At 43.6% G+C, this 22,552-nt stretch overlaps 2 protein-coding genes and 1 long non-coding RNA gene across 9 annotated transcripts in view; 2 read left to right on the forward strand and 1 right to left on the reverse strand.

The window, feature by feature from the left end:
- ZAR1L (zygote arrest 1 like) overlaps positions 1-11,031 on the forward strand; it is an 83,241-nt gene extending 72,210 nt beyond the window's left edge. Inside the window, exon 7 of the transcript XR_007913745.2 lies at positions 8,748-11,031. The gene's annotated coding sequence lies outside the window, so the exon portion shown is untranslated. The remainder of the gene's footprint in view (positions 1-8,747) is intronic.
- Positions 1-22,552, reverse strand: part of FRY (FRY microtubule binding protein) — a 492,126-nt gene that overhangs the window by 30,117 nt on the left and 439,457 nt on the right. For all 7 annotated transcript variants that reach the window (XM_008273531.4, XM_070049049.1, XM_070049050.1 and 4 more), the window contains 7 exons: positions 21,630-21,791; positions 18,420-18,494; positions 13,693-13,863; positions 7,168-7,368; positions 6,304-6,465; positions 3,087-3,253; positions 1,511-1,700 (listed from right to left, as the gene is read on the reverse strand). In XM_008273531.4, coding sequence (XP_008271753.3) covers positions 1,511-1,700; positions 3,087-3,253; positions 6,304-6,465; positions 7,168-7,368; positions 13,693-13,863; positions 18,420-18,494; positions 21,630-21,791 — 1,128 coding nt within the window. The remainder of the gene's footprint in view (positions 1-1,510; positions 1,701-3,086; positions 3,254-6,303; positions 6,466-7,167; positions 7,369-13,692; positions 13,864-18,419; positions 18,495-21,629; positions 21,792-22,552) is intronic.
- Positions 13,709-14,660, forward strand: LOC138843831 (uncharacterized). Its single transcript, XR_011378853.1, has 2 exons — positions 13,709-13,927; positions 14,025-14,660. It is a non-coding gene; the product is annotated as an uncharacterized lncRNA (long non-coding RNA).

A 22,552-nucleotide genomic window follows, 5' to 3' on the forward strand; every position in this document is an offset into this window, starting at 1 on the left:
ACAGTGAGAGAGAGAGAGACAGAAAGGTCTTCCTTTTTGCCGTTGGTTCACCCTCCAGTGGCCGCCGTGGCTGGTGCGCCGTGGCTGGCGCGCTGCGGCCGGCACACCACGCTGATCCCTTTCATCTTGACCATTATTCAAAAATTTTTTTTTTTTTTTTTTGACAGGCAGAGTGGACAACAGTGAGAGAGAGAGAGACAGAGAGAAAGGTCTTCCTTTGCCGTTGGTTCACCCTCCAATGGCCGCCGCGGCCGGCGCACCGCGCTGATCCAAAGCCAGGAGCCAGGTGCTTCTCCTGGTCTCCCATGGGGTGCAGGGCCCAAGTACTTGGGCCATCCTCCACTGCCCTCCCAGGCCACAGCAGAGAACTGGCCTGGAAGAAGGGCAACCGGGACAGAATCCGGCGCCCTGACCAGGACTAGAACCCCGTGTGCCGCAAAGCGGAGGATTAGCCTAGTGAGCTGCGGTGCCGGCCTACAGGTAAAATCTTAAGGTGTCCACAGGAGACACTCCAGCATAGTTGAGGGTACAAATTGCCAATGGTTCCTGGCTGAAGGGTTGGAACGGGAGTTGAAGTACAGCTGCACTCTGCTGGCCAAGTTTGGTACTGCACCCCTTTACAGGTGGGAGTCACGAAATATGCACAATGACCCTATGTGCTGACTGTAGGTAGGGCTGTGGTTCACAGAAGAAAACAAAAGAATGACTTTTCATGTGTTTAAATGCAACTGAAGGGAGAAAAGTGTTCATAGCTGTGGCTGCCACATTAATTAATTGCCTTGGTTGTGGGGGGAAACGAACAAAAGACAAGGTAAGAAACATACAAGTTATGAAGAAAAAAAAGAAAAGAGATGCCTAAGAGGAAAGATGAGATGGAGACTAGGCCGGACAGAGATGCCCCTTCATGGTCCAGGTACAGGGCTGTCTAGGGTCGATGGTGCCAATATAGGTCAGAATGGTAGAAGTGAAAGGTACTTCATGGCACCCTGAAGCATTTAAGGTCAGCATCTTCACAATTCCGGGGGCTGGTATTGTGGCATAGCAGGTAAAGCCATTGCCAACATCCCATGTGGGTGCCGGTTCACATTCTGGTTACTCCACTTTTGATCCAGCTCTCTGCTAATGTGCCTGGGAAAGCAGCAGCAGATGGCCCAGATGCTTGGGCCCTTGCGCCCATGTGGGAGACCTGGAAGTAGCACTTGGCTCCTGGCTTCAGCCTGGCCCAGTCCTGGCCATTATGGCCATATGGGGAGTGAACCAGAAGATAGAATACCCCTCTCTTGCTGACTTCCAAACAAATAAAAATCTAAAACAAAAAAAATAAATCTTCACAATCCCACTCCGACAAAGTTGAGATGAAGGCTGAACCGAAGAAATGTAAAGTCAGAGGAAATCGAGGAGGGTCTGAAGGAGAAAACAGTCCAATCCCAGAGTAAAACAGAAATCACTTCTTAAATGGGAAGCTACTTGTTCTCTAAAAGACTAGGTCCTCAGAGCGTGAGTGCTGTACCTTAAACAAAGAGGAGAACACATGAAATGTGTACACGGCACAAGAGCCGTCCGAGTCGCACATGAGCTGGTTGATGTGGCTGCGCCAGGCCTCCTCGGCATCGTCACAGGCTGTGGGCTGAAAGGCAGCAAGGATGGCTGAGAAGAAGGGTGAAGGAGGGGGAGACACTCCCCGGTCACCTTCTCCGAAGCTGGAAAAAAGGAAAAAGGCCGTGTAAGGGACATATGTCCTCCTCCTCCCCTACCAGGTCACACACATCCCAACCTTGAGGGCTGGCATAACTGGGAGTCCCCATTTGGCCCTGAATTCCCTTGGAGCTTGCTTTGGGGACTTGACTGTGTGTGTGTAATTTTAGGAGAATTTTCACCTATAGATTTTCTGCAATTTCTCCATTTCTCATTTCCTTTCTACAGATCCAGTACAGCTTCTGGCCTGCAGCAAGAGTGTGCTTCTCACTTTCCGGGTTGCTGTGTCCCAGACAAAGTAAACATCCATTCCTAAGCTTTGGCACTTTCACTTCTCCCCAATTTTCAATATGAAAATTGTTATAAAAATTAGAATCTTCTGGTTTCTCCCTTATGGAGTATTTCTGAATGTATGTGCATCAGTGGCCCAAAAACAGGATGAGAGGAAGGAAGAAATAGATGATGAGCACAGAAAGAAGAGTCATATTCCTCTCAAGGTGTTACCCTCGTCCTTCCCCTTCATGGACAGATTTGGCCACCATGGCGGAGGCCTCTGTCGGGTCACGTTAGCAGCTTTCATTCCGCGTTCAGAAGAGCGACCTGATCTTAGTTTTCTTCTCCCACACTCCATCTGCAGTATGGTCATTAGCGACTTATTCTAGATGCTGAGCCCGTGTTATTGTTTTCTTAAAGCCCCTTCCTCTCCATATTTTTTTCTATTTAGACATCTCACTAGTGTCAGAAGTCAGCTGCCAGGAAAAGGAGGTCTTTAGTGTATCAAGAGCCTCTTATTTTGGTCTTTAAGCTCATTTCCGAGGCTTGCCAAATCTTATCCTCAAAACATATGAGGTCTGGGTGCCAGCGTTGTGGCACAGCTGGTTAAGCCACTACCTGCAATGCCAGCAACAAATATGAGTGCCAGTTCGAGGCTTGGCTGCTTCACTTCTGATCCAGCTCCCTGCTAATGCACTTGGGAAAGCAGCAGAAGATGGCCCAAGTGTTGAGCCCCTGGATAGAGTCCAAGGTCCTTGGTTTCCACCTGGCTCAGGCCCAGCCATTGCGGCTTTTTGGGGATTAAACCCAGTGGATGGAAGATTCTCTAAGTCAGCCTTCCAAACAAACATAAACATTTACAAGACCTGTACCATGTCCCCAGCCCTCTCTTTGGCTTTTCATGTTGCTTTATGGCCTTAGGAATTATGACCTGAGCATCCTTTCCTGGTTGCACATAAGACCCTCCACTGGGGTTGGGTGAAGCTAACTCAGTTGAGAGCTTACAAGTTCTATGTCACTTTAGACTGCTTCATTAGGAAGTCCCGGCAATGCAAGTGTGATGCTAAACTTCAGTTTGTCTGATGGAACTACAGTATTTCCACCAAGCACTTCATTACCTTGCAAGAGTAAACTGGTCCAGGGCTCGGTTGCCTTTTTCCTCTGCCTCGGTCATGTCTAGGCTGAAGCTGTCGCTGCATTCAAAAGCTGCTGGCAGTTCGTTGATGGAACTGGAAAGATCATCCTCATGCACGGTGGTGTCCTCCTCCTCCTGGACCGCCTCAGCCTGCAGAAGACAGAGCAGAAGCCCCCATATCTAAGAATATCCATGGGAAAATCCATTCAACGAAGGAAGGAACCGAAATGCTGAGAGTGACAGAAATGGAGATTGTTTTCTAGTCACAGTACAGGCAGTTGTAGAAACGGACTCAGGAATTCTCTGAAACACATACTGTTCATTCTTTATCTTCCGTTCAGTCTCTTCCCCAGTAGTCCCCAAAGGGGCTGCCAGATGAGCATGTCTGACCTATGCTTACGGGATGCAAATGCTAAACGTGGATAAGACCATAACATCTCCCCAGGTCCAACCTCCGCATTTTATAGCTGAGCAAATGAAGTTCTGTATGAGAAAGGGACTTGCCTAAAACCAGGGTGTAATCAGAGTTAGAGCCAGGATGAGAAACACCATCTCTGTGTCAGAACCCCTTCCACTGTACCACCGCAGCCTGCTGCAACAAGCCTATTCAGAATACTGCCCCATACAGAATCCCTTTGCCAAGGGAAACCAGAATTTGGAATCCTCAGTGCCTGCCACAGTGGATACCCAAGCAACATCTGTAGTGTACACAAGTGGTCCAGAGTCCTTCACTGTGCCTGCTGGTTGACAGGTTTTTCCACAGCGAAAGTCTTCTAAGACCCGCTTCCAGCCTTACATATGCATGTATGGACCTACGTGCTTTGCTCCTTAGAACAGGGGGAGCATCTGCGCTCATCTCGCTTCGACATGCAGAATGAGCAGTGAAATACAAGAGCCCCAGGGCAGGCAGAACTGAGATCAGGGAGAGACAGGAAAGAGATTTAGCAAGTCCAGTGGAAAAAGAGGCTGGGCTTGAACTTGGGCCAGGGGGAAATCAGCTGGAGAACTGACTGTTCTCTATGAGAGGAAGGAAGGCAACTGGATCACACACCAGGAGAAGAGAGGAAGAAAAAGATGCAAACATGTCTCAGTGAGTCACTTTCTTGAAAACAAACTAAGGAAAATAGAAATGTATATGAACTAAAGCTTTATCATGAGCCAACAGCTGGCTACCCACTTAGTTTGCAGTATCTTGAATATAGGATTAGAGGGCAAATGAACAAGAATGCTACATTTATATACTAGGAAAACAAGGTGTCTTGTGTCTTTGAAGGGATTGCTTGTAAATACTGAGTTTCAGAGGTCTATCCAGACCTGCTTTGTTCCGCAAAGCAAAACTACAGCATTGGCAGTGAGGCTGACCCTTGGGGAGTGGTCCAGGTTATCAGTGCTCGAAAACATTATCTCAGAGGAGAGCTGCGTTCTTAGCTATTTTCTCTAACATCACAAAATATATCAAATGTCGCAGATACCCAGCTCTTGTGAAAAACAGGATAGCTCTTCAGAAATGAAATTCACTTCTTCCTTGATGTAGGTGTCTACCACATAGATTGTGTTTTCAAAGAGAAATCTTTATAATTTAGCATTCACAATTGAAAAATGGAGAAAATTACTAAACCCACTGAGAAAAACCAAAAGCTAAAAACTTCATGTATTTTTTCCCTCATGAAATTTAATTTCTTAATCTAAGGCTCTGGCATTTTAAACTAGAGAAATTTCTTTCTTTCTTTCTTTCTTTCTTTCTTTCTTTCTTTCTTTCTTTCTTTCTTTCTTTCTTTCTTTTTCTTTCGCTCTCGCTCTCACTCTTGCTCTCGCTCTCTTTTCTTTCTTTCTTTCTTTTCTTTCTTTCTTGTTGTTGATACAGAAGGAGTCTGCTAACTCCAAGAATGCTGATAACAGACCCTTTGCAATATGGCAATCTTAGTCTTATTCAAGTTTTAACTATTTTAGGTCATTGCAATTTGTTGGTTGACTTTAGTTTGAAGAGAGTTTCTCTAGACCTCAGACCTGTTTTCTGTCCACTGTGAAACAACACAGAATGGTCAGTCTTATATTTTCCCATTAGATTTGTCAAGGAATACACTTCCATAAAAGTTTTTTCTATTTTCTCTTTCAAGCTTATACAATCATAATCAGACTCAGGATAAAGAAACTTTTGCTCTGTGATAATAGTAATAGATTATTTTGGTTTTTTTTTTTTTTTTTTTTTTTGGTATTTCTAACATAAGGAAATAAAATTCTACACTGATGGGCATATATATAGCCATAGCATGTGAGTGGATAGTTTTACGGACAGGGTCTTGCTTGGAAATCCTGATAAAGGTTTTTTTTTTTTTTTTTTTTTTTTTGGGCAGGCAGAGTGGACAGTGAGAGAGAGAGACAGAGAGAAAGGTCTTCCTTTGCCGTTGGTTCACCCTCCAATGGCCGCCGCGGCTGGTGCGCTGCGGCCGGCGCACCGCGCTGATCCGATGGCAGGAGCCAGGAGCCAGGTGCTTTTCCTGGTCTCCCATGGGGTGCAGGGCCCAAGCACCTGGGCCATCCTCCACTGCACTTCCTGGCCTGGAAGAGGGGCAACCGGGACAGAATCCGGCGCCCCGACCGGGACTAGAACCCGGTGTGCCGGCGCCGCTAGGCGGAGGATTAGCCTAGTGAGCCGCGGCGCCGGCCCGGAAATCCTGATAAAGTTTTAAAATGAAATAGACACTACTAGTTTATTTTTTCTTTTAAAATTCTATCAGGAAATTATATCCACTGGTTACTTTTCTCCTTGGAGCCTGCTAAGAGCATTATACTATGACTGACATCAGAAATTCCAATAGTATGCCAAAGGCGAGTGTTGAATCAATGCACAAATTGTACAGTTGGTTCCTACACAGGGAAAAATTTTCCCCAGTGCATGCACACACCCACACCTCACTTAGCAGTTCTCCAGTCACAGTGATCTCACACACCAATCAGCAGTTTTCAAGCAAAAGGTTTCCTTTAAAAGAGACCTGAAATCAGGACTGTCAGAGTTTAAAGTAACTTCAGAACGTAGGCTCAGGGGCACAGAATTCACCCATTTTAAAACACCCAGAACAAAAAGCGAACAGTCCTTCCACTTTTCATCCTTCCCTAATATTTCTCAGAAAAGAAGTTTTTTGTTTTTTTTTTTTTTTAAGAAAAGGAGACTATAATCATAATTGCCAAAATCTCTTCACCTTTGAGCCCTCAGAAATCTGCAGATTGTTCATATCAGGCAAAGACGCGTCAAAGCTGGCCATTCTGGTGTTAAAGGAACGAGGGTCAGCGGGGGTCGAGTCACAGGCGGTGCTGAGCAGCTCCATGGGGTTGGTCTCCTCAGAGGGCGAGAGGGTCATGATCTATTTGAAAAGCAAAGGAAATAACACGTAGAACCAAGTTCCCATTCTTCAACAGCTCTAATTATTCTTTGTCTACGAGTGCAAGCCATTGTTCCCTAGCTGTGGGTGGATAGGGATTAATTTTCTAACTCCCATGCTTCCCCGTTATTGGACCTTAAACATAGCAGCTGGCTCTCTGGCTTATGGCACAGCCCCGGAAACCCCAATCCCTGTATTTTTAGACAATCGCATCAAAATATCTGTCCTCTTAAACCTTTAGATAGCTGAGAGATTTCTGAAAAACATTCCAGTATCATAAAAGTTACTTTGGAAAAATCTAGGCCTTCACAGATTTGACGTCTGCCGTGTAAGAGGGCACTGCAAAAACTTAGTGAAAAATGGAATTCCAGGATAAAGTCTGTTTTGGTGTCAGACATTTTAAAATTCACGCACAGAGGCATCCTCAAAAAGTACACAGGAGATGCACATGACTTAAAACTCATCTTGTAATTCCTTTTCTTTCCATGCACTTGGTGAAGTCCTCTGGACCCCGGTGCTTGCATCCAGTTGCAAGCCAGGCAGAATCAGGCTCCACCTGAGAGTTCAGATGTTGAGCCCAGCAGCTGTGGAAAGTTTCTGTAGGGGCAAGTGGACACGGCCCTCCCGCGCTCTTCACGAAAAACAAGTCTCCCATTTCTGACCAGGAGACAAATTCCTACTTACGAGGTCTGAGTGCTCCAGGATCTGGCTGGCCGTGAGGTCCTCCTCCTCGGATGACTCATCGGAATCCTCGTGGTTCATTTTATTCAGGCTAGGGGTACTTCCTGAGAGTTGGCGCTCTTCCAGAATCTGCATATCACACTTGTCCAGGCTGTCCAGAGAACGCCTGCGCACTCCCCAGTTGAAATTGTCCATGCTCTCCCCCTGAAATCACACCATCAGCCCGGGTTTTACACCGCCATCCTCCTGCACGCACACTGCCCGTCACACGCGCACTAAGTCACAGCCTTGAGACAAATAATACAGGCATTAGCAACTCTCTAGTGCTTATCTGCGTTGGTACCAAACCATTTGTTTACCTGATGTGAAAAGTAATGAAAGCATACTATTTTCATATGTGTCATAAAGTCTTAGGAAGAAGTGACTGCACCCCCTTTTTTTTTTTTTTGGCATGGGAGGTAGTGTGTTCCTTGAAAAGCTGATTTTAGTAAACCCTAAAAGTGATGTGTTTCCTTAAATCTGTAAGAAACAACACATCAACAGGAAAACAACTTCAGAAGAGGTGTGCCCTCCCATCCCGCCAGCCCCTTTTTAGTACTGTTTTTGAAAGGAGAAACGAGTAGGAGCTATGCTGTAGCACATTCCAGAATCCTCTGGGCATTAAGTAGAAGAGCATTAGGTGGGCATTCCAGCTTGTTCTGCCACAGCGGTTGTCACGGATAAAATGCAGAGTTAAAGACGATCAGAGCAGCTGGACAAGGCTGGACGGATCATGCACTACAGAGGCCTGAGCAGTAATGGCTGAATTGTGCTTTAGGCTCATCTTTCGATCACTGTCCCAACTTGATAAATACTCCATTTCTTGGATCTGAAACAACTAATGTGGAACCAAAGATTCTTGCTGATATGCTGAGAACTGATTTACTGAAAACCGGTCTTGGTAGCTATGTAAGTGTCGAAGAAAGCTTCTAGTTGTATTTCAGACTTGCTCTACAAACCATGAGGTGTCAAATATGTTTTTTTGACTAACATAAATTTTTTTTCTAGAAATGAATTTGAGTTTTATTTTTTTTCTCTCTGTTAAGGCTGGAATAAAGGAAAAGAAATATTGCTCAGCCCATTTTAACCCAAATAGGTAGTCTGAATAAAACCTAGCATAGAATCCTTTCATTTATTTGTAATCTGGAACATTGCCTAAGGGTTTATTGATACGAAGTAACTATCTTTGAGAGATCAGTGAACAGCGTAATAATACGAGAAGTAGAAATTAGCGTTAAATTTAATTTTCCTCTAGCTTAAGTGTCTTACCATTTCTGGCTCCTAATGAGACAAGTTTGCTATTCTCACAGATCTCTCATATAATAAATGGTTCCCTTTTCCAAAGTCTGTTGTGGCTATTTATGGTAGAAGATGAGAAGTTGGAATCCTAAGCACATACTGGATAAGATACGGAACTTGTTATCATTACTCAGCTCCATTTATGATATTTCTGATTGCTCTTAGGGCCATTTGAGTACCAAAAAAAAAAAAAAAAAAAGCAGCCTCAGAATAGCTGAATCTGCTGTTTTATCTGTCTCTTTTAGCTGCAGTTTCAGCACTGCTAATGTGAAAATACAAAATACTCCAAGAATCACAAGCTTTTTGAATATCAAAATGATACCACAATTGATTTAATGTGAGAAGTCACATTCAAAATGCAGGTGCGCTAAAAAGATTGTATAAAATTACCTTCAAGTTATATGTATGGTACGTATGAAACATAAATGAATATCTGTTTAGACTTGGGTCCCATCCCTAAGATATGTCATTATGTATATGCAAATATTCCAAAATGCAAGACACTTCTGGTCCCAAGCATTTTGGACAAAGGAGAGACTCAGCCTGTGTGTGTTTTAAAAAATGTGCCTGCTGTGACAAATCACCACCAAATAATTAAAGACTAATTCTGGAACTTGGATTTTAAAATAGCTATTGGAGTGAAAAAGTTAACAAAATGAAAAACAATGATAGAGGAGGCAAGAGGTCAGGAAGGAAAGGAAAATGCAATATGTAAAGATGTAAAGAAAGGGGAAAGATAAAAATGATCCCCATGCAGAGGAGAAACTGAAGGGCAGGAAAAATACTGGGAGAGAGGAACATTTATGAAACATATTCCCTTGTAGCAAATGAATAGATTTTATGGATGAAGATCTTGTCACAATTCTAGGGGTCTCCTACATTGAACCTGGCACAGAACCACAAGTTTGCTGAACAATATAAATATCTAGGGAGGAAGAACACTGCGTCAGTCATTGGTGTCTGCTACTGTTGATTTGGTGGCAGCCTTGGTGAAAGCCTATGACAAATAGGGAGGAGACTAGGGAGGCAGAGAAGGCTGATCTTGGGAGAATACAGTCTGGCAAGACCATCTTGCTAAAGGATGCAACAGCTCTGCTAGAGGCAAAGGTGTTGAAATGGTTTCCTTAGTGGTGGCTGAGGGGCTGACACCAGTGTTGTAGTTCAGCCTCAGTTGAAAACCATGATGATCAGATGTCACCCAGCTGTGCTCAGCATGGCCAAAGAATTTCCCCAATAGGGGAGTCACCATCCATCCTGCCCCTCCCCCAAGTATCAGGTTTATGTGTTATGTTACATCCAAAATTAAAAGTCAAAACAGTGTTTTGGATGATACCAGACTTTTTTTGCCTGAGAAAATGTCGAGAGTCACTACCTACTCCAAATGGAGTATGTATGTGTCAGTTATCAAACTTAAAGGAGCCACTGAGGATTTATAAGGAGATGGGAAAATATCAAACAATGTAGAAATGTTTACGGGTAGAACATTCTACAAATGTTGGAAATGATATTCTTTGAAATACATTTTCCATATTGGAACCCTGCCAAATAAGAACTGTTGTTGAAGGAACTTGGGTGCACTATGATCAAATATGTTCCCCCAAATGTAGCTATTTATAGTATGTCTGATAGGACACAGAGTAATCAAAGGCAAGTTTGCCCAGCATGATCCTAGTTTACAGCAGTTGCCTGTTGTTAGCAACCCCTTACACTTGCAAAAGGTTTGAATGAAAATTTATATAGTCACAGAAATAACTTCTAATTCCTGGAAAACAAAAAGATTCAACTGGAAGGGTAAATGTTATATTGTTCAATGCAGATCATTGATTTCACTTCTAATAAAATATTAACAAAACACATCCAATTGTTATAAGCAGAAACTATAAGGTTTCTATGGATCAGACCTAAAAATTCAGTTTCTCTCAAGACATAATCATGCAACTCCTAGACCCAGGAATAGAAATGTTTTTAGAAAAATCTGGTATATTTTGGAAAAATAGTTCCATACTACAACTGCCATGAAAAATAGCTCTTACATCACACACACCTAAATTGAATATACACACAAATAAGCATACATGTGCTGGAAGGGAGGAAAAAGCAATTATGTTGTTATAAATCTGCTATGCTGCAAAACATTGACCAACATATCCAAATGAAAGACAGCATCGTCTTACCTGAAGTTCCTGGGTAGCAGATTGAATGGACAGAAAAACAAATAAAAGGTCTATTTAAAATGGTTATATTAAAGAAAATCAAGCGCATTTGTCTCAACAGTGCTAACAATATATACTTCCACAGGTGCAACTTTAAGAAGGTACCAAAGAGAGAAATCAGTATTCCCCACTTCTTAGTGATGGTGATGTAGCTGGGGTAACAAATCCTAAGTACAATTTCTGAAATAGCTTTGTCCTTCAGTGACAACTTTGGTTTCCTCAACACTTCTCTCAGAGTGCCTAATTACTGGTGAGAAAATTGTTAAATGTCATGGGAAAATGAATAAGAGTCATCAACTGGGAAAAAAAAAAAAAAGGTGGCATCACCTGATCCCGTTCACAAAGCTGAAAGTGCTGCTGATCATGATCTGTTCACTGCAGAGTACAATTAATAGCTAAGATGCGGCACCTTTTTAAAGGATTCTCATAAGTCAGGGGCAAATCCTTATAGATATTATTCAGCAAATATCTGGGGCTATTTAATAAAAAGGAATAGAACAAAACAACTTGTCTTTCTCTTTTGACAACTGTATTTTGATCTGGAAGGCAAACTTTGTCAAGTGAGGAGTTACTACAATTATTCACCAACAACAATACAAGGGATCCTGACAGGCTGCTAGAAGTGGAACATATGTTATGGGGTTGAAGCCTCACGCCACCTCTCCAGGTAGGTATTATTATACTCTGAATAGATGAGGAAGCAGGAACCAAGGAGAACTGAGTATGTGCTTGTGGTCTTACAGTTAGGTCACTGGCAGAGTTGAAATTGCAGTGTGGACCTGCTCGACATCAAAGACCAAGCCTTGTCCTTCTACTGCTCTGCAAGCATGTTAGAATACCTTGTTAGAAATTGATCTAGAAGTAGCAAAAAACTCCTTAATGTTTTACTCCAATAAAATGTCTACTCTCAAACTCTTCTGTTTCTAACAGTATCTTATTCATGACAGATAAAATAATCACTGATTTTTTAGTTGTTGGCTAACAACAGGGAGAAGACTAGAAGGAAGGTATAAAATCCATCAGGTGTTGCCCTTGAAAGACATCTGGTGTAATATTTATTTGTAAGTGACAGGCACCTCAGTTATTTTCTTCATTTTGATAGAAATTAAACTTGCTAGGGGTAGGTATTCTGTCTAGTAGTTGAGACGCCTCTTGGGATGCTTCTATCCCATTATCAGAGTGCCTGGGTTGAGTCCTGGCTTTGCTCATTTCCAGCTTCCCTCTATTGGGCACCCTGGAGACAGCAGGGGATGATGGCTCAGGTAGTTGGGTCCTTGCCATACATATTGGAGACTGAATAGCTACAGGCTCCAGGCCTCAGCCTGGTTCAGCCTTTCCATTGTGGGCATTTTTGGGGTAAGTCAGTGGACTGGAGCTTTCTGTCTCTGCTTCTCAAAATTATACAAAAATAAATTTGTAGGTTGTCCTGAAATTGCATCTGATTCCTCCACTTCACATCATTCCTGCCACACACAGCACTTTTCTCTGGCTAAGACTGAAAAATGATGCCTCTTGGGATTCATCCATTTTGCCCCCTCATTTAACTTCCAGAGTGAAGAAGGTGCCCAAGCTGGAATTCTAGCCTCAGAACAAACACAAGTCAGTTGCTAGATCAGGAAGCTAATCTTGACATTAGCTGAACTCTGATCTCTGCTCAGAGACATTTAAAAAGAATTCACAAAAGCTACATTTTGGGTTAGATTTTTGAAAGCAATCCTGACAGTGTTCAGTGAGATGCTTTCTCTGTAACTCATTATGGTCGACAGAAGACTCTGTACTACTTTCTATTGGCTTTCAAACAATTCTAGGTGACAGTTACACCAGCAATTCATTTAATGGTGCCTTGAGTCAGTAGTTTATACCCTTTAAGCGTTGAGTCTGCTAAATGCCTTTCTTAGGGGAGAGAATCAATGAAGAAAGCATTGTTCATTCTGAAGCCAGCATGCCAGGGAGGACAAACCCAGATAGCTCATGGCCTCAACCAGACCTAAGTGGGTTGGTGAGCAACCACATCCTTTTAGGGAAGCTACAAGGCGCCCACCTGCCACAGGACATGGCACACTTGGAATCCGGGCCCCCACTTCGATTGTAAGATGAGCAGAAAGGCTGCCAGGAAATACAGTGCACTTAGTTCAATGTGAGGCAGGCTCTGTACTAGGCATCTTTACAAAAGCCACTCTCACTTCAGTGGAATGAGTTTTCATTGCAGGAGGCAGGACTGCCTCTCAGCTGGCACGTCCCTTGACTATCAGATGAAGGGGACCGAAAGGGAGATGTTCCACCTTCCAACCCCTGTTATCAAACGTGATTCAGAGCAGAAAGCATCTATTACCATGATTACCTTTCAACATAAATGAACCTGCATTTGCCTGTTGAGACTTGAATTCAGCCGCTCCAGGTGTCTGGAACACTAGCCACAGATCTAAAGCAGAGCCAAGAGCTCTCTCCCGTGTGTTACATTCTGTTTCAAGTTCTATGATTTCATCAAACACCACACACAAATGTTGAGGCCCTCAGGCTCTGGGCTGGTGTTCCAGCTGACTGGCCCTAAAGCTATTAAATTAGAGCAGCTTCACAATTTCACATGGTAAGATGCTTAGCGTATGTCACCCAGGTACCAGTGAACAGGCTCAGAACTGAAATGTTCTTGTAATTTTTTTTTAAGTTCACCTTTTGATTTTGACTACACACACACACACACACACACACAGTCTCTGTATGGTCATTAAAACTCGGGTCTTTGCCATTTAGAAATAACTTGGCAGCTTGTGCCATGGGCTCAGACAGGAAGGGTGTGGTGACTGTTGCCACAGTGAAGTGGCTGTACTTGGAATAAGTTGATTCCAAATAAAGTTTACAGCTTTCCAATTAAAGAAGGCCTTGTTGCAAAACCTCCCTCTTCAGCAAGTCAGAGAGACGCTGCTTTGTTAGAGAGGGCAAAGGCTGAGGGCTGATTTTGATAGAGAACGCACTGTACCTCTCCATCTTCCAGCTCCACATCTAGGAAATCGAAGTCCCTGAAGACGCGGAACTGCTGCTCGCTGTTCGTGTCATCCATGTTCTCCTGCTCCCGGGCGCCGTCCTCGGAGGGCACCAGGCTCGTCTGGTGCTCCAGCAGATCCAGATCCCCACACGAGGAAAAAATCACCTGCAAACCGAGAGTCCACTCCTGAGAACCGGCTTTCGTTCGGCTGTTTGTGCTATGAAAAACGGTAATTGGCCCTTCTTCCTAGCACTGTATTTCCAGTACACACCTAATTCCTTAAGTGGGTATTTTTAGAATGTTCTTTTATTATTTATGTTGGACAGGTGCCTTCAGATTAAACTCACTGCAGTCTCGCAAGTTCCCGCTCAGGAAAATGTTTGAGAATCAAACTGCTGCTGTTTAACGGATGAAGAGTAGATCCTACGTGTGTGTGTGTGTGTGTGTGTGTGTGTGTATAACAACTATGTGTTCACAAACCAGAGCAGTCGACATTTTCCACTGTTTCTGAACTGATTGAGGTTAGAATTGTACACATTCACACATATGCCAAATACTTGTTAATAATAGTTTAAGAACTCTGATATCAAGAGGGGTTATTACAGAATGAATTGTGGAGCAAAGGGTTTAACCTTTTAGAGATAAACCAGGAACTGGTAAAGTGTAAGAAACAGAAGTTAAAAAGTATTGCCTGGCTCATTTGAATTCCAGAAGTGTGGCTAAGAAAACACGTCCCATAATTTATACTTCCACTGCTGTCTTGTTGATTTAAACAAAACACTGCTTTCCATTAAAATTTTTAGTATGTTATTTTAAAATTAACTTCTATGTTTAGGTTCTTTTCTCTGAGCCATTTAATAGAACTTTGTAGAAATAACAAACTGCAAAGGAACCAAAATGTTTTGCCATACAGCCTCTGATGAACATACATTTCATATTAAATAAAACTCAGAACTTTAAAATGTTTGTGGCAAATGTAATTAAAAGAGAATTTGTTTTGCTGCAAAAATTTTTGAAACCAATGCATAGTTTTCCATTATATGCATTTCTATGAACTTTTTGAACTACCTTCATAATGTTTAGTCCTCTTTGATAAGTAGGTACATCATTTGTCTGCAGGTAAGTATGTATAACAGACATCCCTCAAAAGTAAAAAGAAGGCTAGGCATTGCAGCGTAGCAGGAAAAGACACTACTTGGGACATGTATATCCCATTTTGGAGTGCTGGTTTGAGTCCTGGCTACTCAGCTTTGGATCCAGCTTCCTGCTAATGTACCTGGGAAGGTAGTAGATGATGGCCCAAATACTTGGGTCCTTGCTATCCATGTGGGAGACCCAGATGGAGTTCCTGGATCCTGGCTTCAGCCTGGCCCAGTCCTGGCTATTGTGGGCACTTGGGGAGTGAACCAGCAGCAGGTGGAAGATCGCTTTCTCTTTGTCTGTCTCTCTCTGTTTCAAATAAGTAAGTATATAAATCCAAATAAATCCATTTTTTTAAAAAAAAGTGAATGGGTTTCAAATGTCCTTTTTATAACTAGTGTTTATGAATATGACATATGATAGACATTATAGTATCATCCAAGGGTACATGACACACAGTTTTGCACAGAGAACGCAAATGTGTCAGTGAGATGAAGAGCCAGTTGACTAGTTAGTGAGCGATGGCACACAAGACCTCTGATTTCAGGTCTGGCATGGCGCAGTGGGTTAAGATTCTGCTTACAATACCAGTTTGAGTCCCAGCTGCTCCACTTCCCATCCAGAAATGTGGGAAAGTGGCAGAAGATGGCCCTAGTACACACATAGGAGACCTGGATAAAGTTCCTGGATCCTGTCCCGCAGTCCCAGCTCTTGCAACCATTTGGGAGGAATAAACCAGCAGACAGAAGATCTTTCTCTGTCTCTCCCTCTCTGTCATACTTCCTTTTAAATAAATAATAAATCTTAAAAACAAAAACAAAAAATTTTGGGGTGGCACGTGGCATAGCATGCTAAGCCTCCATTTGTGGCACCGGCATCCCATATGGGCACTGGTTCTAGTCCCAGCTGCTCCTCTTCCGATCCAGCTCTCTGCTGTGGCCTGGGAAAGCGGTGGAAGATGCTTGCGCCCCCTGCACCCACGTCAGAGACCCAGAAGAAGCTCCTGGCTTCAGATTGGCGCAGCTCTGGCTGTTGCAGCCATTTGGGTGGATGGAAGACCTCTCTCTCTCTCTCTCTCTGAGACTCTACCTATCAAATAAACAAATAAAATCTTAAAAAAAAAAGGTTTCCTCAGGTAAAGGACCCCTCTCATAGTGCTGCTTTTATTTGTAACATACTCCAGGTAGATATTCCTGGCTGGAAAGGCCCCAGGACAGAGCAGGCAGTAGGAACCTGAAGAGGAAAGTACCAATCCGAAGGACGGTAAGAAACAGCTCCCCTTGGCTGTGTGTGCTGCCCTGCAGAAGCGAAGCACTCTTGGTTCTCTCTGTTGTGACCGGGGAGGCTCAGTATGCCCCACTACTGTTCCCTCTGCCTGAAATAAAGCCTCAAGGACAGCAACACATCCACTGATCAATAACACGAAATGGGAAACTGAACTAGAGGCCACACTCAGGTGATGGCTGACTGGGTACATTCCCAGAGGATAAGAAATACCATTTTGCATTTTTGTAAGTATTTATGAGCTTCTTGAACTATGCTATGGAAACAGTTCAGAATTTTTAAAATAGCTCTACAGAGAAACTTGTTTGTTCATTCTTACTTTATCTGGGGAATTAGTTTGCTATTTGTTTTTTTAATGTTTGTCTAGTCATCTGTATTATTTGAAAGGCAGAGTAACAGACAGAGATCTTCCATCTGCTGGTTCATTCCTCAAATGACTGCAACAGCCAGGGTCTAGGAACTCCATCCAGGTCTCCCTCATGGGTGGCAAGGACTTAGTACTTGAGCCATCATCTGCTGCTTCCCAGGGGCATTAGCAGGAAGCTGGATCAGAAGCAGAGATAAAGGCAAGACTCCATCCCAGGCACTCGGGTTTGTACACGGGTCTCCTGTGTGGTGGCTTAACTTGCTGGGCCATGCTGTGTGGGGAGCAACCCGGACTGGACTGAGTTACTGGAATTAAGACTTATTCTATGCATCTGCTCTCCCACAATATGGCGCTGGGAGAGGAGGAAACAGCTTCTACGCAGCTGCCTCTTGCCAACTTGAGTGATGACCTCCAGGAGCTGATCCTGCTCCTGATTGGAGGAGAGCAGCGTACTCGGCGTGTGGGCAGCCGAGTTGGGATTGGCAGAGGAGGACTATAAAGGAGGAGAGAGACAACATGCACCAGGAACATCTAAGGGGAACATCTAAGGGAACACCTGTGCAGCCCCCGAGAGAGCCGGCCGGCGGTGTGCCGCTCCCCCGCGGAAGTGGGGAATGTGGCAGGGGGAACCGCCCCTCCACGGAGGTGGAAGGGACGGTAGCCAACCCGGGAAGAACCAGCAGCAAACCCGGGGAGGGCCGAGCAGACAAAAGAACAGTGCAGGGTCCTGTGTCGTTCCTCCACGAAGATGGGGAGCGACATAATGGTGCCGTGACTCGGATATGAAGCCTAGGCAGGGTTTAGTGTCGTTCCTCCACGAAGAGGGGGAGCGACAATGCTGCACACATCCCAGTGTGCTATTTCTGGTTTGTAAATGGTATACTGTAATATAGATGAAGTAAAAGTACTTGGTGAGGTACAGGTGTTTGGTGCAGTAGTTGGGACACCCACATCCCAAATCGGAGTCCCCAGGTTCAATTCCTGGCTCCACTTCTGATTCTAGCTGCCTGCTTATGTGTACCCTGGGAGACAACAGATGATAGCTCAAATACTTGGGTCCTTGTCACCCATGTGAAAGACTCAGACTGGGTTCCCAGTTCCTGGCTTCAGCCTGGCTTGGTTGTGGCTGTTGCAGACATTTGTGGAAGAGAACTGGCCAACAGGAGACCTGTGTCTGTCTCTCTGCTCTTCAGATAAAATGAAAATAAACCAAAAAAGAAGCACTTAGTAAAACGACTCCCTGACATTTTTATGGTTTTTGCTATAGTATACTCAGATACAAATCAGTTTTTCTGAAAACTTTAGAAACTACTTATAATTCTTCAGCTGCTTGTTCAATCTAAAATCTAGTAGCATTTTTTACTATAATATCAGTAGACATGTATATGTGAAAAACCATTATATCATTATTTTCATCTTTAAAATATTGTCACTGTAAAATAATGACATCACAGTAAGAAATGTGTGCTGAGTAAAATTACATCCAAAAGGAACTCATATTTATGAGGATAGTCCAGAAAGTTTGTGAGAAGAGTAGTAAGTTCATTTTGCTATAGAAATTTTTTGAAGTCCACATAGTTTTAAATAATGTGAGCTTTTTGAAGACTGCTTCTGTGTTATACGAGGTGGTGTTACAGATATCAATGTATGTTTTGTAAGGAGATCTGGGCATATTTATTTTTAAAAACCTAGGAAATCAACACAATGAAATAATTGTGTATCCTCAACATGGAACTAGCATCCAACAAAATCTTTCATTGTTTCTGAACTCAGTGAGATAAAAAAAGCAGGATATGGGCAGAAAACAAAACAGGAATTTTCTATAGATGTTGGCCATCATACTTGTCAATCGTAGTTGAGTCTTTCAAACTCTGACCAAAGGCAAAAGAGATACGAGACCAAAATAACTGACACACCCAACAGAACTTACGGATGGATTCTTGCTTAATCCCACTTCTTGGCCACACAGAGAAAGGACATGCACCAACTTCTCTTTAGTCCTCTTCTGGAAAAGAAACAGAAAAGCAAGTTTTCGCTTTCAGGTCCTAGAACAAATCTGTAGTGCAGCCCCAGCCACACAGGGCCTTCAATGTGCTGCAATACACAAAGCCATAGTAGGGAAAAAGAATGTAAACTATCTCATTAACCATTGTCAAACAGCGAGAACCCATTGAAATATTTTAGATCTATGAGGTTAAGTAAAATTTGTCACTAAAATGTGTTATGAGGGTGAGCTTTTGGTGCAGCCCATATCTGTGGCCCTTATCTGGGTGCCCATCGTCCACCTCTGATCTGGCTTCCTGCTGATGCACACGCTGGGAGGCAGCCTCTGATGCTCAGGTGCTGCCATCCCCGTGGGAGGCCCAGGCCAAGTTCTGGGCTCCTGGCTTCAGACTGAGCCAGCCCTGACTGTTGAAGACATTTCGGGGAGTGACCCAGTAGGTGGAAGATCTATGTGTTTTTATCTGTCTATCTTTCCACCTTTCAAGTAAAATGAAAATAAATTTAAATGTTGAAATGTAAAAAATGGCCGGCGCCGCGGCTCACTAGGCTAATCCTCCGCCTAGCGGCGCCGGCACACCGGGTTCTAGTCCCGGTTGGGGCGCCCGATTCTGTCCCGGTTGCCCCTCTTCCAGGCCAGCCCTCTGCTGTGGCCCGGGAGTGCAGTGGAGGATGGCCCAGGTGCTTGGGCCCTGCACCCCATGGGAGACCAGGAAAAGCACCTGGCTCCTGGCTCCTGCCATTGGATCAGTGCGGTGCGCCGGCCGCAGCGCGCCGGCCGCGGTGACCATTGGAGGGTGAACCAACGGCAAAGGAAGACCTTTCTCTCTGTCTCTCTCTCTTACTGTCCACTCTGCCTGTCAAAAAAAAAAAAAAAAAAAAAAAAAAGAAATGTAAAAAATGAATTTTGTCTGTTTGCTTTTACTTTTTAAATAGGTGACTATTAGAACATTTAAAATGAGGCCTACATTATGTTTCCACTGGACAATGCTGGTCTAAGTTATCCCAACGGAATGTGTGTATGGTGCAAATGAATCCCTGGGTTCTTCAGCATATACATATTTATCTGTCCAGAGTGGTAATATATATATACATCTGTATGTTGCAACCTTTAATATTAGCAAGGAAGGTTTTCCTTACACTTAAATTAACTCTCTTATGTTGTCAAACAAGTCTAGTTCTCTCAAATCAGAACTTTAAAAAATTCAATTACTTGTAAGCCAAGTTAAATACTTTTCCATTTATTCCTCCTAAAGTTACACAGATTCTACTCCCTCTTTCTACCTAAGCCTTATTTTTCAACCCCTTAAGCACAGGGATTCTTCCTCAAACCATTAGATTTTCCAGTGCAGATAAACTAGGGGTCAGAATGATTGGTGAGTTGAGAATGGAAAGAAATAGTAACCAGAGCCTAAAAAATGTTAATGTTCTTCAGGACTGCTCTCACAGCAATCTTGCTAATCTCTTGAAAATGATTCTTCCCCCCTTTAACTCGGGTTAAGTGTGTTCTGTGGAAACCACGAGGCCAATAGCACTCTTCAGTTTCCCTTCTTAATGGACCTTGGTTCACTGCACGCTTTAGAAATTACAGAAGGGGCATTCACGGCAGTGTCCTTCCAGAGTCAGAGCAGGAGGGCCTTGTTGCTGGGGGATGGCAGGAGATTGTCTAAACGGTTTCCGGAAGTCTTAGCGGTCAAGTGGTCATATTACATGTCTGAGAAGAAATCAATACAGGAGAGCATCGGATCGGATTGTACACTTTTCTTCTCTTTTCTCACAACATTTTTAACAACTCAGCTCAACACTCACTGAGAACTTGCTACATTCCAGCAAGCACGAGGCTCTATGTTCCATTTCCCTAGGCTCTGAGCGAGAAGGTAAATTCTCTGGGTGTGCAAAGTGTCTGTCCTGGCCAGCACTCTTGTCACCTTCTTCTGGTAATGCAATCTCCTCTCCCCATACTCCCCCCCCCCCCCCCCCCCGGCTCCAGCTCATAAGAGTGCTTTATCTAGGACTGGTCTCCATTCTTCTGAAATCATCAAAGACCTGGTATATATGGAACTGCCAGAGGTGGCTGGTACCTCACATGGAAAAAAGCCTGCTTGGTATTGAGGCCAACATGGTGCCAAGATTTTAGGAAAGAAAAGCAGGAACCATGAGAAGGAGAGAGTCTAAGGACTCGGTTCCCAATATTTACATACAGTCGGTGCTCCATATGCATGTGTTCCACATCCACAGGTTCAACCACCATAGATCAATAATATTTGAGGAAAAAAAAACCTCTCTACTGAACATGTAGAGTCTTTTATCCTTATCATTAGTCCCTAAAAACACAGAATAAAAACTATTTACATAGACATTATACTGTATTAGGTAATAAAATTTGTCTACAGTTGATTTAAAGTATATGGGAGGATATGTATAGGTTGTAAGTAAATGTTCTACTGTCCTATCAGGATTTGAACATTCTTGGATTTTGGCATCCTCGAGGGTTTCACCTCCCACACATACTGAATGATAACAGTACCAAGGTCCTTCTGTGTTTGAAGCAAACATAGATGAGTCAAAAAATTCCTTTTCCATAAAGGTAATTTTTCAGCTGACTTCTATCACATGTCACCACAAGCCCCCGGAAAAACGCAGAGGATTCGCTTGACAGCAAGCTTGATGGCTTCAGCACTGACACAGTCACCTGTAAGGTGCACACAGCCCACGCTGTGATGGTGAACTACAGAGAAATCGGCAAGCCCTTCCACTCCGCGTGGCAGATCCCGTGCATGGAGACCGTGGCTGAAGTGCATGCTCCGAGAATGACAGCCAGAGAGGTCGTTGGCTGTGCAGCCCTATGATATCAAATTGGTTCAGAGAACCAAGGCTATGTTTTTTGCAGAAATGAGAACTCATTTGGGTGAGTGGAAGAAGAGCCAGATTTCTTGAAATGTCAGAAGACGATCAGATGAGGAATCGGATTGTGTTTTCAGATTTCACCAAAATGAGTTCCCTTAGACTACACTGGAGATGTTGTGACCTAGATGGGCAACGCTGGGATGGCAAATGGAAAGATCTCGTATGAGGTGGGCAGTTGGGCCCCATAGGTTGCCTACCTCCCTTCTAATGCTGTGAGTCTAGGATTGTGTACCTGGGAATACTGGGGCCTCTTCCAGCTCACAGGAACAAGGACATTGGAGTTGGAGCCTGATGAAGTGGAGGATGCGCTCCGGGTGACAGCCATGGCCCTGGGCTTCCCATCACGCCCAGAAGAATTCTGCAGTTCATCATACCGCCTCCCGATGATCGGTGTCTTGAGAAGAAAGAATACAAAACACACATTTCTTCCATCTCATGAATACGTCTGTTATGGGATTGCTCTACCTAGAACAACCAAGAACTGCTTATTTGATAAAAGTCAGCTTAGAGAAGTTCAGTGTTACAAGAAGACTTAGTTTTCCCAATGTTCAAATACACATTCTGAGTCATTTTGCATCTCCAATATTCTCCCCACCTCTTTAGCAGCCAAAGACAAATCCGGCTGCTTGTTCTTCAACATGCTCTAGAAACAACCAACAAAGATGAGACGCGAGATGTGCAGAAAAGCAAACTCAGTCTTCATAGGTTTAAGCTTGAAATAACCTCTTTTTCTTAAGATTTTTATAGCAATGATTGTAAATATTTGTGGGCTGCAGTGTCACATTTCAGTACATGCACACAGTGTGGACTGACCCAATCCGGATAATCAACCTCTCCCCTTCTTGACATTACTTGATAATAGTAGCCTTTGAGTACTTTGTTTGGCTCATAAAATACATAATTTTTATATAGTTAGAACATGAAGCCAAAATTCCTTCCCTTCTTCCCAACCTTAAGTCACCGATCTTTATATATTCTCAATTATTTATTTAAAATATTCTACCTTCTCAGCTATGCAAATAAATGAACTTGGCAACACTGTAACTTTCCCTTCCTGAGAGCCCCGGGGGCAGGGTAGGTGGCACCTCCCCAACCTCAGGTCCACAGAGGTCTCCTCTGCAGAGGCCAGCTCCTGGGCCTGCCCTGGGAGGCAGC

Source organism: Oryctolagus cuniculus, chromosome 9, assembly GCF_964237555.1.
Source record: "Oryctolagus cuniculus chromosome 9, mOryCun1.1, whole genome shotgun sequence".
NCBI classification, from domain to species: domain Eukaryota; kingdom Metazoa; phylum Chordata; class Mammalia; order Lagomorpha; family Leporidae; genus Oryctolagus; species Oryctolagus cuniculus.